Here is a 14,690-nt window from a genome sequence, read left to right as displayed (position 1 = left end):
AAGTTTGTGACGTGAGTCTGACTCGAGGCCACGTCGCGTGACTGAAGTCCACGCTTCTGGTTGGTCGATTAGCTTTTGTCGTAGAGACACCAGCAATACACCATCAAATCCCTCGCTTTCAGAAGACGATAACATTCAGTATGAATGGTCTGAACGGATCTGATGGAACCGTGGACCTTAAGCCTCATCCCTCTACTCTGCCACATTTCATGATGCTCGACATGTATTTGAAAGTCCGATGGAAGTATGGCCAGCATGAGCAGGGGAAACTGATGCTTGGGTTTATCAGATTAATTCAGTTCTCTGGCCTGCCTAAACCAACAACTGGCCAACTGCAACTTGAACAAAACAACTAAAAATAGGAGCACACGTCACTCCTGCTCTACAGTCCCTACACCGACATCCAGTTACCTTTTTAGAACAGGTTTTAAAATATGCGCACTGTTTTTAAACCAATACATGAGCTCGACACTCAATGCATGAATTATATACGGTTTGGGTGTATACCCCACAGATTTACCAGCTGCCTCTCGGCCGCACAGACTAACGGTTTTGGTGAAGCTGCTTTCAGCTCATCTGGTCTTAAACACAATGAATCAGATGGAGTCTGAGCGGTTTACTCAACACTTGGCTATTCAGCCTTCTAAATGCATTGAGAAGAGCGCTCATCTTTTCGTGGCATGGACACCTGATGGAGTCCACATCACCGGTTTCCATTTTACCAGGAGATGTGTAATCCAGAACCCACATTCTGAGTAACTGTACAATTAATATTCCATTCATCCATCCATAATCCAAACCGCTTACCCTGCTCTCGGGGTTGTGGGGATGCTGGAGCCTATCCCAGCAGTCATTGGGCGGCAGGTGGGAAGACACACCGGACAGGCCGCCAGGCCATCACAAGGCCGACACACACACATATTCAGACCTAGGGACAGTTTAGTACAGGCAATCCACCTGACCTGCATGTCTTTGGACTGTGGGAGGAAACTGGAGCACCTGGAGGAAACCCATGCAGACACGGGGAGAACATGCCAACTCCACACAGAGGATGACCTGGGACGACCCCCAAGATTGGATTACCCCGGGGCTTGAACCCAGAACCTTCTTGCTGTGAGGTGACCGCGCTAACCACTGCACCACCGTGCCGCATAATACAATTGGGAATAATGTAAATACAATTGTACAATTTATATTGTACAATTCAGATTTCTTTTTTTTTTCTGGGTCTACCCCGGGGTCTCCTCCCAGTTGGCCGTGCCCGGAAAACCTCCAAAGGAAGGCGCCCAGGAGGCGTCCTCTGATTAGGATGTCGCCTGGGCGCCTTCCTTTGGAGGTTTTTAGGGCATGGCCAACTGGGAGGAGACCCCGGGGTAGACCCAGAACTCGTGGGAGGGACTACATGTCCAATCTGGCCTTGGGATCCCCCAGGAGGAGCTGAAGGACGTTGCTGGGGAGAGGGACGTTTGGAGTGCCCTATTTAGCTTGCTGCCACTGTGACCCGACCCCGGACAAGCGGCTGAAGATCAGCTGAATGAATACTGTACAACTGTATTTACGGTGTTCCCAATAGTATTATTCTATTTTATGTTTTGATGTTTCTTAATTGTTTTCCTTTATGTCCTTGAATAGCTTTCACTTCATCTTGTATTTGCTGCCAGCCCTTCCTCGTTGGTGGGACATTGCGATGCCTGGTTCATGCTATATAAATAACATTTGATTGTACTTGATATTGGATCACCAACAAACAATCTCTCTCTCTCTTTCTGTGTGTGTGTGTGGGGGGGGGGGTAGACAATGTGACCCAATTCCAGGCTAAGGGTGACAGGAGGGTGTGTGCTGTGGCAAAAACTTCTATTTAAAGGGCCAGCCAGGGATAGATAAAGGTCTCGGCAATGTACCAAATGGGTTGTTTACGATTGTTTGACAAGAACTGGCTCGTCAGGGTCAAAGGCATTGGGACCTATAATAAAAGTGGGGTCTTTACTCAGTATTTCTGGATAATTCTTGCACTGAAGGATAACGTGCAAAAAAACAAAACCATGAACATAAAAACGCCTCTTTTTACTATGTGGCGTATTACGGGTCCGCGGACAAGATGATGGGGCTAAAACTAGTGTAGAGATGCGCTTCCCCTTTCCATCGGTTGCCTCTACTTTCATTCGCCCGATTTGGCCACAACAAATTACACGCTGGCTCGGTAACGCGCCGTCACGCACGCCATTGGCTGGCGAAGTCGTGCATGGTCACGTGGCTGAGTCAATCAGCGGGGCGAGCCAGTGACGCGGCTCCATCGGCTTGACGGGGATTTGAATATTCATGAGCTCCCAGGCGCCACATCGTTGCGCCCGTGTGTGTGTGTCGCGTTGTGTGACATTGTCCCGCGTCGCCGTCGCTAGACAAACAGTCGGGTCGTGGCTGCCATGTCGTCACTACTGAAGCCGTTTTCGGTCCACGAAGGCCCGTGTGGGCGCGGTGTCGTCCGCCGGGGATGCGCCGCCGCCTCCTCCTCCCCGCAGCCTCCATCGCTGGGCGCCGGCGGCCGGAGCTCCGCGGCCGCTTCGTTTGCCTCTCTTCTCCCGGCCGGACCCCCGCCGTACGGGGCGAGGAGGACCCTGGCGGCCGCTGCGGTCGGAGGGAGGACCGTCACGCATCCCGGGAAGGCCATCCTCGCAGGTTGGGACGGGCAAAATATGTCGCCCTTTGCACTATTTACCCCCCCCCCCCGCTCACGCGTCTCTGCCGTGCTGCTACGCGTCTCGCCGGACAGCCGCGTTAAATCTCCATCCGCCGTCCGTTCAAACGCTGCGAAACGGATGTGGGTCAGGATGCGCTCAGCCCGCCGAGCGATGCAGGCTGCATGCATGTGCAGGCTGGATGCATGTGTAGGCTGCGATTTGGTAATCGAGTCGGATAACGTCAACGTTTCATTTAAACACACACAAAAAAAAAATGCACCCCCTCCCCTCAAAATGTGTAAGGCGTCAGCTGTATCGGCGGCACTTTTTTTTTTAACCAGAATTACTTCATCTGATTAATGAATGTGTGCACGATCCATACCGACACCGGTGTTTGACCCTGTCCTCCCCCCCCCGTCCTTTCCCAGGTGGCATTGCTGGAGGCATAGAGATCTGCATCACCTTTCCTACAGAATACGTGAAGACCCAGCTGCAGCTGGACGAGAGGGCCAACCCACCACGGTACAGAGGCATCGGTAGGACGCTGCGTTCCGCTGATCTGCTGTCTTATTTACTGATACAATACTGTAGCGAATTCGGGGGACAACGCAACCACAGGAACTGCCGCGGCCGGGACGCGAACCCGTATCGCCCGCACCGCAGGAGACATCGCTAACCGCTAGACTAAAGGGTCAGACCCACCAGCCAGCGGCCAGCGTGTCTACTAATCCATGCACGTTACAATACAGTGCATGTTATATGAATTTGATATTGTACTGCAGGGGGCGTCCGGGTGGTGTAGCGGTCTATTCCGGTGCCTACCAACACAGGGATCGTCGGTTCGAATCCCCATGTTATCTCCGGCTCCGGCTTGGTCGGGCGTCCCTACGGACACAATTGGCCGTTGTCTGCGGGTGGGAAGCCGGATGTGGGTGTGTGTCCTGGTCGCTGCACTAGCGCCCCCTCTGGTCGGTCGGGGCGCCTATTCGAGGGAGAGGGGGGGAATAGCGTGACCCTCCCACGCGCTACGTCCCCCTGGTGAAACTCCCCACTGTCAGGTGAAAAGGAGCGGCTGGCGACTCCACATGTATGGGAGGAGGCATGTGGTAGTCTGCAGCCCTCCCCGGATCGGCAGAGGGGGTGGAGCAGTGACCGGGACGGCTCGGAAGAGTGGGGTAATTGGCCGGATACAGTTGGGGAGGAAAAGGGGGGCAGGGGGAGATACTGTACTGCAGTTCTGTCAACGTTGGTTGTTTTCAAATGTGCCTTGACTTCACTATGTGTGAGTAGCTTTTACTGTTCCCTGAATTCCCACCGACCTATGCTGTATCATGTTAACAATTGTGTGTGTGTGTGTGTCTGTGTGTACCTGTAGGTGACTGTGTGAAGTTGACGGTGCAGGATCATGGACTCAGAGGACTGTATAGAGGTCTCAGTTCTCTCCTGTATGGATCTATTCCAAAATCAGCTGTGAGGTAACGCACTGATACTGAGAATGGCAGCTGGTGTCGGTGTAGGGAGCTAAATGTGGGAGAAGCCAAGTGTGAAGAAGGGAATTTGTTTTAGCTAGTGAGCAGACATAGCAAATCAAGCTCAAGAAAGACTTTTACGGGGCGTCCGGGTAGCCTGGCGGTCTGTTCCGGGGCCTACCAATACAGGGATCGCCGGTTTGAATCCCCTGTTACCTCCAGCTTGGTCGGGCGTCCCTACAGACACAATTAGCCACGTCTGCGGGTGGGAAGCCGGATGTGGGTGTGTGTCCTGGTCGCTGCACTAGCACCTCCTCTGGTCGGTCAGGGCCCCTGTTCAGGGGGAGGGGGAACTGGGGGGACTAGCGTGATCCTCCCACGTGCTACGCCCTCCCGGTGAAACTCCTCACTGTCAGGTGAAAAGGAGCGGCTGGCGACTCCACATGTATGGGAGGAGGCATGTGGTAGTCTGCGGCCCTCCCCGGATCGGCAGAGGGGGTGGAGCAGCGACCGAGACGGCTCAGAAGAGTGAAGTAATTGGCTAGATACAATCGGGCAGAAAAGAGGGGGGGGACTTTTACGAACATATCATCACCACTGGATCAAATCCAGGTTCGGTGATGTTTTCGTTTTGCTTGACTGGCGGTGGGGAAGGTGCTGATGTAACAGCAGTAAGCACCCCGATTCGTTTTGAGTGGCTCTGATCTGGAGTTACCACATACCACCGTAGGTGTCGGTAAACTCAGCAAAAACCAAAACCCACAAGACTGTACCCTTTATGAGCACACAAACATCCTGTTCTACTCCTCCTTAAAGCTCCTATCTTTTTCCTTTCTCAGCTAATCACACACTTTCATGGTTCCTTGCAGATTCGGGACGTTTGAGATTCTTAGCAACCCCATGCGGGATGCCACCGGTCGCCTTGACAACACGCGGAGTCTCCTGTGTGGTTTAGGGGCTGGGATCGCGGAGGCCATCGTGGTGGTCTGTCCCATGGAAACGCTAAAGGTTGGTAGGATAAACCCCCCACCACAGATTTGAGGTTATTTGTCTCTCCATTTAAAGGTACAGTGTGTAATATTTGGAGGTTTTAGTGGCACCTGGCTGGCGAGGCACATTACAACAACAATGAACCCCCCTCCCCACCTCCTGTCAGCAGGTCACCAGAAACTACGGTGACCTGCAGAGTCCATAAATGATGGTGTCATCGAGCACAGTGCCTGTCTCGATTTTGTTTTATTTGTTCATGTTTTCACTTGTTCAAAACGGATTTGTGCTCGCTTGCGCCATATAAACAACAACTATGATGCCCAATACTTCTTCTCACAACGTTCAGGGACAACGCTACAGCAGCCTCTGTTTTTATTTGCACAGGGGAAAACATGGTTTCTTGAGAAAAAATCTCCCTGTGCAGGTTTTTCCTAGCGGGCCGCTGTAGAAACATGATGGTGCAAAAAGGCACCCTCCATACAGAGGGACCGGCTCCTATGTAGATACATGTAAGATATAAGGGCTCATTCTAAGACATTATGAATATTATTTATTTATCCCCCCCCTTTTCTCCCCAATCGTACCTGTCCAATTACCCCACTGTTCCGAGCCATCCTGGTCTCTGCTCCACCCCCTCTGCTGATCCGGGGAGGGCTGCAGACTACCACGTGCCTCCTCCGATACATGTGGAGTCACCAGCCGCTTCTTTTCACCTGACAGCGAGGAGTTTCACCAGGGGGACGTAGCGCGTGGCCATGGGAGGATCACGCTATTCCTCCTTGTTCCCCTTCCTCTCCAAACAGGCGCCCCGACCGACCAGAGGAGGCGCTAGTGCAGCGACCAGGACACATACCCACATCCGGCTTCCCACCCACAGACACGGCCAATTGTGTCTGTAGGGATGCCCGACCAAGCCGGAGGCAACACGGGGATTCGAACCGGCGATCCCCGTGTTGGTAGGCAACGGAATAGACCGCCACGCCACCCACACTCCTGAATATTCATTTTTATTGTATTTAATTTTTCTTTCAAATTTAAGCTAAATTTTACACACTGTACCTTTTAAGTACACTTCCTCTGTCAGGGCACCAAAACCCTGAGTCGATCTCTCAGATGACATCAGACCTGCGAACTCCGTGGCGTCGTTTAAAACGTTCAAAGTTTGGACATACACCGACCGGACTGTCAACGTAAACACTTCACCGTTCATCAGATTTGGCTTTTTCAGTTCTGCGGTCATGAAACCCGGCTTTTATTCCCGGGAGGTTCGGTGCCACTCGGCTGAAGCAGGGCAGAGCCGAGGATGTCCGTTTAAAATGATGAAAACTTTTCAAATCCACAGAGACAGCCCAGTGTATGTTCTTTGTTTTGATATTGTATATTTCTGGATGACTGAAGAACTTTATAAAACTGCTTTTAATGTCACCCGTCACCCTACTGTATGGTTTTATCTCACTTGTCTTTTTGCATCAATTGTTCTTTTGTTTTTATTTATCATGTTTGCATTCATTTTAATCTGCACGTAAAGTACTTTTTAACTTTCTATTTGAACAGTTCTACATAGTTTTTTTTAAATCTCAGTATTATTTTTACTTTACCTGAAATGAGTTTATCCAACAATGGACCTCCACAGATCAGCTGTGTTGTTTTCCGACCCGAAACGTCCTTCTCTTTTTGCAAGAACTGCTGCTCACTACCATACAGAATCTGAACCCTTTCCTCCTGAATCCTGTCAAAGGTGAAGTTGATCCATGACCAGTGTTCCCTTCGGCCACGCTACAGAGGCTTCTTTCATGGAGTCAGTGAGATCATCAGAGAACAGGGTGAGGGCTACAACATGGCTCAGTACAACATGTGGGGCTATTACTTTCACCTTTACTGTTCACATCTCTCATACGGTTTCCTTCTATATGCATGAGGTCAGTTGGTCACACAAGTCATCTGGGTTCTCTTGCTTTGACCACCGCAATTTTTTCTAACACTTTATAACTACACAAATGAAGCATTAATTAAGTATTAGTAACTACTGAATTCATGAATTAATCATTTGTAAAGCATTTGTAAAGTATTTGTAAAGCAAGATGTGCACCAATGGTTAGCGAGTGTTAATAGATGTTTTATAAATACTTATTAATACTGCAATTCATGATTAATTCATGCACAAATGTACATCTAAACAGTTTATTAATCCTGTACTTACACTTTCTAAATGATCTTACGATCCTTTAGACTTTTGTGAATCTCAAGGTACTGCTGGCCTATCAATCTCATTTATAAATGCTTTGTAAGGTATGGATAGTCCTCACTTTAGATGAGGTCATACAAAATACTTAACTAACAACTAGTAACTACCTGAATTAATCATGAATTGCAGTATTAATAAGTATTTATAAAACATCTATTAACACACTCACTAACCATTGGTGCGTGTCTTGCTTTACAAATGATGAATTCAGTAGTTACTAATACTTAACTAGTGCTTCATTTGTGTAGTTATTATCAAGTGTTACCGACTTTTTTTAAGTCAGCTCAGAATCCCAAAACAAACCTTTCTCTGCACTTACATCTCAGACAGTGTGTGTGTGTGTGTTTGGATAAAGACGTCCATGCTCATGTGTTGGGTTTGTACTCTATAATTAGGTTTGTTTGGCGGCGGGGAAGGTGCTGACACAACAGCACTGCTGACTAATTCATTTTGAATGGATCTCTGGGATTTTTATTGGGCAAAAACCGCTGTAGTTACCACTTCCATCATAGACGTCGGTGAATTAAACAGAAATGAAAATGCTAAGGATTGTAGCTGTAACGTGAGTGATTCATTGACAGGTGTGAGAGGGACGTACCAGGGTCTTACTGCAACTGTGCTGAAACAAGGAACCAATCAGGCCATCCGGTTCTATGTGATGAACCTCCTACGTAATTGGTACAAAGGTGAGAAAGCCAGTCTTCCCACCTTTCATCGCAACTCAGATGCCATTTTCTCTGTCACTGTTCTCGATGTGCCATCGCACGTCTCAGAATAGCCTGGACTTCTCCTCTCTCTGATTTCTCTCATTCTGTTTTTGATGCTTGTCAAGGAGATGACCCCCGGCGCGAGATGCACCCCATAGTCACTGCGATGTTTGGAGCGACAGCTGGAGCAGCCAGTGTTTTCGGCAATACCCCACTAGATGTGGTCAAGACCAGGATGCAGGTTGGCACATCATTCAACAAATCTTCGGTCAATGCTGATAGAAAAGCTGAAATCCGCGATTTCCCCCATATGTCCCTCCCTCTGGCAGCGAAAACTACAAACAAGGTGTAGCCACTGCTGTGAATTTTTCCTGTTTGAGTAGGAACATGTTGGTCAGTGCTGTACTTGAATTTGTCCTACCTGGTCGAAACTGTCCATAGTGGTATACAGAGAGTGTCTCCAACCATGGTAAAAATGCCCATTAGTACAACAGCCCTCCTGAAAGTCAGCAACAACCTCCTCATCTCCTAAGACTCTGACCACCTCAGCATTCTCATCCTCCTCGACCTCACTGCAGCTTTCGACACAATCAACCAAACCATTCTTCTCTCCTGCCTTGAACCCTCCCTCAACATCACCGGTACTGCCCTCTCTTGCCTAAAATCATATCTCAATAACAGACAACAGTTCATCAGCATCAACACCTGCACCTCCTTCACCGCTCCTCTGTCCCAATGCGTACCCCAGAGTTCAGGGCTTGGTCCTCTCCTGTTCATCCTTTACATGCTCCCCCTTGGTAACATCATACATCATCATGGTCTCCACTTCCACTGCTACGCCGATGACGTCCAGCTCTACATCTCCTCTAAATGCATCACCACCACAATTTACTACAGTCTGACCAACTGCCTCGCTAAAACTAAATCATGGATGCAAGACAACTTCCTTAAACGAAATTATGATAAATCTGACATGATCATCATCGGCCCCAAATCCCTTACAAAACCACTCACAGCTTCTGCTTCTCCATCGATAACTCCACTCAGTCTCCCTCCCCACACATCCGTAACCTTGGTATCATTTTCGACAGCAACCTCTCCTTTGAACACCATGTCAATCAAATCACCAGAACTGCCTTCTTCCATCTAAAAAACATAGCTCATCTCCGCCCATCACTCTCCTTCTCTGCTGCCACAATTTGATCCATGCCTTCATCACATCCAGAATTTACTTCTGCAACAGCATTCTCTACGGCTCATCGTCCAAAGTCCTAAACAAACAAGTACATCCAGGACTCTGCAGCTCGCCTGCTCACCCACTCCCTTTCCTTTGACTACATCACCCCTGTCTTCCAGAACCTCCACTGGCTCCCTGTCCCAAAACAGATCCAATTCAAAGTCCTTCTCTTCACTCACAAAGTCCTCCATAACCAGGCCCTCTCCTACCTCACTGACCTGCTCCACTGTCATACTCCTTCCTGCAGCCTTCACTCCTCTGATGCCAACCTCCTGTCTCCACCATACAGGACCAAGCACCGGATCTGTGGCAACAGAGCCTTCTCCATAACTGCCCCCTCCCTCTGGAACTCCCTCCCCAAACACATCAGAGACTACACCGATCTGTCCACATTCAAATTATTAATCAAAACTCACCTTTTCGGAATTGCTTTTTTTTTAATACATTTATTTCTAATTTCTCCTAATTTAGTGTCCAATCGATCCCTATTTTAATTCAAACACCCACCCTCGTACTGCATGCGTTCGCCAACTGCCTCTCTCCGGCCGGCAGTCTCGAAGGAGACGCCTCCCCACTTTCGTGACAAGGCGACTCCAGGCCGAACCACTGTTTTTTCCGACACACACAGAGACGCATTCACGTGACGAACACAAGCCGACTCCGCCCCCCTCCCGAAGACAGCGTTGCCAATTATTGCTGCTTCATCGAGTCCGGCCATAGTCGGATCTGACGAGACCGGGGCGCAAACCCCAGTCCCCAGTGGGCAACTGCATCGACACAAAGCCGATGCTTAGACCGCTACACCACCGCGGACTTCGGAATTGCTTTTAATGTATGATTAATGTTTGTTATATATTTTTGGTGTGTTGCTTTTGTGTTTATTTTAACTTCTGTAAAGCATCGTTGAGTACCTTAAATCACTCTATAAATGAAATGTATTATTTTTAGTAGTCTTATGTAACCTGACTCAATGGTCCAGATGGATGAAATATCTATTTATTAATGGAGAAAAATCACGGATTTCAGCTTTAAATTTGCTTTATACATGAACTGACATCGGAACAAACAGACAAACCATACACGATTTATCAGAATTTCATGATCAGGTTTTAGCATTGTTTTGGTTTTTTTTACTCAGGGTTTGGAGGCCCACCGGTACAAAAACACAATGGATTGTGCGTTCCACATCTTGAAACATGAAGGACCACAAGCGTGAGTTATTCAGCGACTAACATTAGTCCTAGCTACTTCCCCCCTATTTTGTTTCTCTCTCAAACTGGTTTTACAAATTCAAGACTCTTGACACCATGGTGCCTTATCTCTTCTCATTCTGCATTTAGGTTCTACAAGGGAACAGTTCCCAGGCTTGGCCGCGTGTGCCTGGATGTGGCCATAGTCTTCGTCATATATGAAGAGGTGGTCAAACTACTGAACAATATTTGGAAGACACAGTAAACCGACTCGGGTGGCAATGGGAAGAGAGGGGTATCACCGACCACTTCCCCGATCATAACGCATAGCTGTCTAGATTGCTCTGGAAAGATGGGAGCTTTCTTTAGCTTTACTTAATTTTTGATACTTAAAAATAAGTGGCTAGTTTACCCTAGGACTGGTAGGATGTTACACTTCATGGGTTGGTAAGGCAGGTAACAGCTGGTAGTAGGAGTGGTCGGGGCATTTGTTTGTGGGCCAATCTGACCCTGATCCTTGAACCTCAGTCCCATGTGGAATGGAAGACAGTCAGCCTGTCGGCTTATTCATCAGCAATTACGAGGCACGACACGAAGGCTCAAAAACACAAGGCTAATCCTTATTAAGCTAATGCTCGCTGTAGAGCTAGCCAGTAAATTGTCTATAGATTGGTTAATCTGCACACTGTGTCGTCCCTCTCAAAACTTGAGGTCAAACAAAATGTGTCTTCTCTTTTCTTTCTTGAACCCTCTTTCTCTTAGTGGAAAATCAGTCATAAACTCACAGGGCTTGTACATTAATATGACTTTAGAAGAAGGTGACTAAAGCCGCAACTACTTTCTTTAGTAATTAAACTATCGATTTGTTTTTGATTACTCGGACAAATAATTTAGTCTACAAAATATCAAAAGTGACAAATGCCCATCATAAGGTCCCAGAGCCTAAATAATCTTACACTGTTTATTCTGACCAGCAGCCAAAAAATATCTATTCAATTTATAATATGAATAGGAGAAAGGTTAACAACCCTATAAATCTACAACCAGTGGGTGTTTGACACTTTTATTTAAATGACGATCAATCGATGACTTGAGTTATAACCCATTAGTTTTCAGTCATTCGTCTAATTGATTAACTGTCTAATTGTAGATGTAAGAAACACATGGACTCAAAGAGACGTGCATGATTATACTGGAGGTTCAAGGGAGAGAGAGAAGCAAAGAGAGGGGATAATTCCTGGTTTCTGATGCATTAGCTTCCTGTCATTGCTGCAGAGGGAGAATGATTATTCAGTGAAACCATATATGTGTCTTCTTACTTTGCACTCACACCAAAAGCATCATGAGCGACACAAACAGCTAGAGGTCATTCATTTTCTATGAGAGCTGGCGACTAAAAGCAGTGTAATGTGGCAATGATTTGAAGTTGAGGTTAAAGGAAAATTCTGTTTTTTTTTTTGTTTTTTTTTAATAAACTGGATCCTATTTTTGTAATGGCTAAAACCACGACTATATGACCCAGGTTGTTAAAAAAAAAGGAATTTTCCTTTAACTATATTCAAATTATTAATGATGCATTGAAGCATTAACGGGATAGTACGGTTTCTGGGGTTTCCTTCGTCCTACTTAGAGTCAGAAATACTTTTGAATAGCTTTTTATGGATGTGCATGCAATTTGAAGGTAATTTGAATGGTACATTTAGCTTAGCTAAGCTCAATTGCTGGGTGTCTACTTGGATCATTAGCAGCTCCTCTCAAAATCACTATAAATTAATAAAAAATAAACTCAAAACCACCAGAAATTCACCATCTCTGAAGCTGATCATTAATACTTTTTACTTGGCAGTCTAGCATTAACAATTTTTATTAATCACTCTTTTTACAAGTATGCCAAATCCTAAAAATTAGATTATAGTTTTTAACTATTTTCTTATAATATGCATATCCTCCTTCTATGGTGGAAAATGAGGTGTATTACATAAAAGTAGCCCAAAACTATAATCAAATTTTTTTTGTATTTTGCATGTACTTGTAAAAAGTGGTTGATAAAAAGTGTTAATGCTAGGCTACGACATAAAATGTATTAATGATCGGCTTCAGAGACAGTGAATTTCCTTTATTCCGAGAGGAACTGCTAATGATCCTGGTAGACATCCAGCAATTGAGCTAAGCTAAGCTATGTGCACCATTCAATGTACCTTCGAACTGCATGCACATACATAAAAAAATGTATTAAGGAGGAGTTTGTCTGACTCAGTGTAAGTAGAACACAGTAAATATCCAGGAAACTGAAGTACCCCTTTAACCAGTTATACACAAGGATTTATTCCTGCCGTCACCATCTCTGCCACAAATTCAAAGGCTATCAAGCACAGCTAGCATGGTGTCTGTAGCACAGGCTGAACAGCAGCTAACAGCCAAAGCGACTGCTGGCGCTCATGACCCTTTAGGAGCGTGTGCAGGATTATTCACCAAGTACTTAACTAATTCAGGGGCAGATGTTGAAAGATGAGACCAAGCACACTGCAGGAACAGAAATAAAATCTGACTGTGATCTCACCGTACCGTACTTATTAACATCTTTGGGTTGGAAGTCATGAACTGTCCATGTGATAACATCACACCAAAAAATTATCACTGAGTCCATAGAGGAGTATTTCCCCAAGTCTACGTTACACTCATTTGACCTCATGTGATTAGTGGAGACAAAAAATTAATACATAGCTCAATTTTCACATGTAGTATTGAACAGGACAATCCCCCCCCCAAAATTTTCTTTTACAGATCATTTCAACTACTTGAGCACTATTTTGCCAACCTTAGCAAATTCTTAAGACAAGTAAAGCCAGCAGTAAGGATTTTCACCGGAATATTCTACATCCATGTCTTAAGGTTTCATCGAGGCCAATCTCAATGTAGTTCACCCCCAGCTAGACTGTCAAGCAGTTTAAGACGATTGCTGAAAGATTCCTTTTATCAAAAGCTAATCGATTTGAAAAAGTCTACAAATGGCCCACGACATGAGGTTAAAAAGCAGGTTGAAAGTGTGTCAGCATAATGTAACAGATCGAGGCTTAAAGCTGGGGTAGGCAGTTTTTGTTTTTGTTTTTTTGGCATCACTGGGCAAAAATTTCATAATAACCTTTCAGCATATGGTAATGCCAAGTGGTCTGAGAGAAAACTAGACTTCTGAACCTCCTCTTGGCTCTGTATTCAGGCTTTACAAAATGTAGCCCGTGATGGGAGACTTTAGCCAATCATGGGTCATTTCAGCGGGCGTTCCTATTGGCTGTTCTACAAATGCAGCTGCGCGTGTACATGATCAATTTGCATCTGCCCTGCCCCGCTGGTCTTCTGTGGTTGTGTTAACTACTTGGTACCATGTCAAGTCAAATCAGTTTTATTTGTATAGCTCAATATCACAAATTACAAATTTGCCTCAGTGGGCTTAACAGCAATACAACATCTTGTCCTTAGACCCTCGCATCGGATAAGGAACAACTCCCTAAAAAAAAACCTTTAACAGGGAGAAAAAAATGGGAAGAAATGTTCTGACGGACCATTATTCCGAAACCCCAATAGTCCGAAAAATGTCCCATTGGACCGAAAGGCCATTTGTCCGACAGCCCATTATCACAAAAACAAATGCCCATTGCTCCAAAGGCCCATTGTTCTGAAAATACACACTCTCCCTGGAGTTATTAGTTCAGTGACTGCTGGTGTTACCCCAAAATCCGACCCATCAGATTACGTGACCCTGCTGTTTAAAGATTATTTCCGCCATCTCTCCAGATGCTAATCCAAATCTTTTATTTTTGGAACAACGGACCTTCGGAGTAGTGGGCTTCTGTCTTCCGGATAACGGGCTGTCGGACAAATTGCCTTTCAGTTCAATGGGACATTTTTCAGACTCTTGGGGTTTCCAAATAATGGGCCATTGGAAATATGGGCAGTCCCCAGACTATTTCTCCCTTCTCTACCAGCCCTCTACACAAGTGTTTATTTTCAAAACATCAGCAAGACCAACTCGAAATGGCTGCTTCACATTAACAATATTAGTGTAAGTAAGATTTGCTGAAGAAAATGATTTTTACATGCATAAAATTATCAACTGCAATATGAGACTTCCCAGTTATGTCAGGCAAACTCATGCATGCGCACGAGGCTGGTCTAT

The 14,690-nt window shown here is 46.1% G+C and overlaps 1 protein-coding gene across 1 annotated transcript; it reads left to right on the top strand.

The window, feature by feature from the left end:
• Positions 1-2,423: 2,423 nt before the first annotated feature.
• slc25a1a (solute carrier family 25 member 1a) lies at positions 2,424-11,483 on the top strand. Its single transcript, XM_056285317.1, has 9 exons — positions 2,424-2,676; positions 3,107-3,214; positions 4,054-4,153; positions 5,017-5,155; positions 6,876-6,960; positions 7,964-8,068; positions 8,215-8,330; positions 10,465-10,538; positions 10,667-11,483. Exons 1-9 carry the CDS (start codon positions 2,424-2,426, stop codon positions 10,779-10,781), a joined length of 1,095 nt encoding a protein of 364 aa, XP_056141292.1. The 3' UTR covers positions 10,782-11,483.
• The last annotated feature ends 3,207 nt before the right edge of the window (positions 11,484-14,690 follow it).

This window comes from Lampris incognitus, chromosome 8 (genome assembly GCF_029633865.1).
Source record: "Lampris incognitus isolate fLamInc1 chromosome 8, fLamInc1.hap2, whole genome shotgun sequence".
NCBI classification, from domain to species: domain Eukaryota; kingdom Metazoa; phylum Chordata; class Actinopteri; order Lampriformes; family Lampridae; genus Lampris; species Lampris incognitus.
Note: the sequence above shows the minus strand (reverse complement) of the source record. Positions and strands in the feature narration are given on the sequence as shown.

Bases quoted from the DNA above. Each gene is read 5' to 3' on its own strand.
- slc25a1a (XM_056285317.1), top strand. From the start codon at position 2,424: ATGTCGTCACTACTGAAGCCGTTTTCGGTCCACGAAGGCCCGTGTGGG. The intron at 2,677-3,106 runs GTTGGGACGGGC...GTCCTTTCCCAG, and splicing joins CGGGAAGGCCATCCTCGCAG to GTGGCATTGCTGGAGGCATA. The intron at 8,331-10,464 runs GTTGGCACATCA...TTTTTTACTCAG, and splicing joins TGGTCAAGACCAGGATGCAG to GGTTTGGAGGCCCACCGGTA.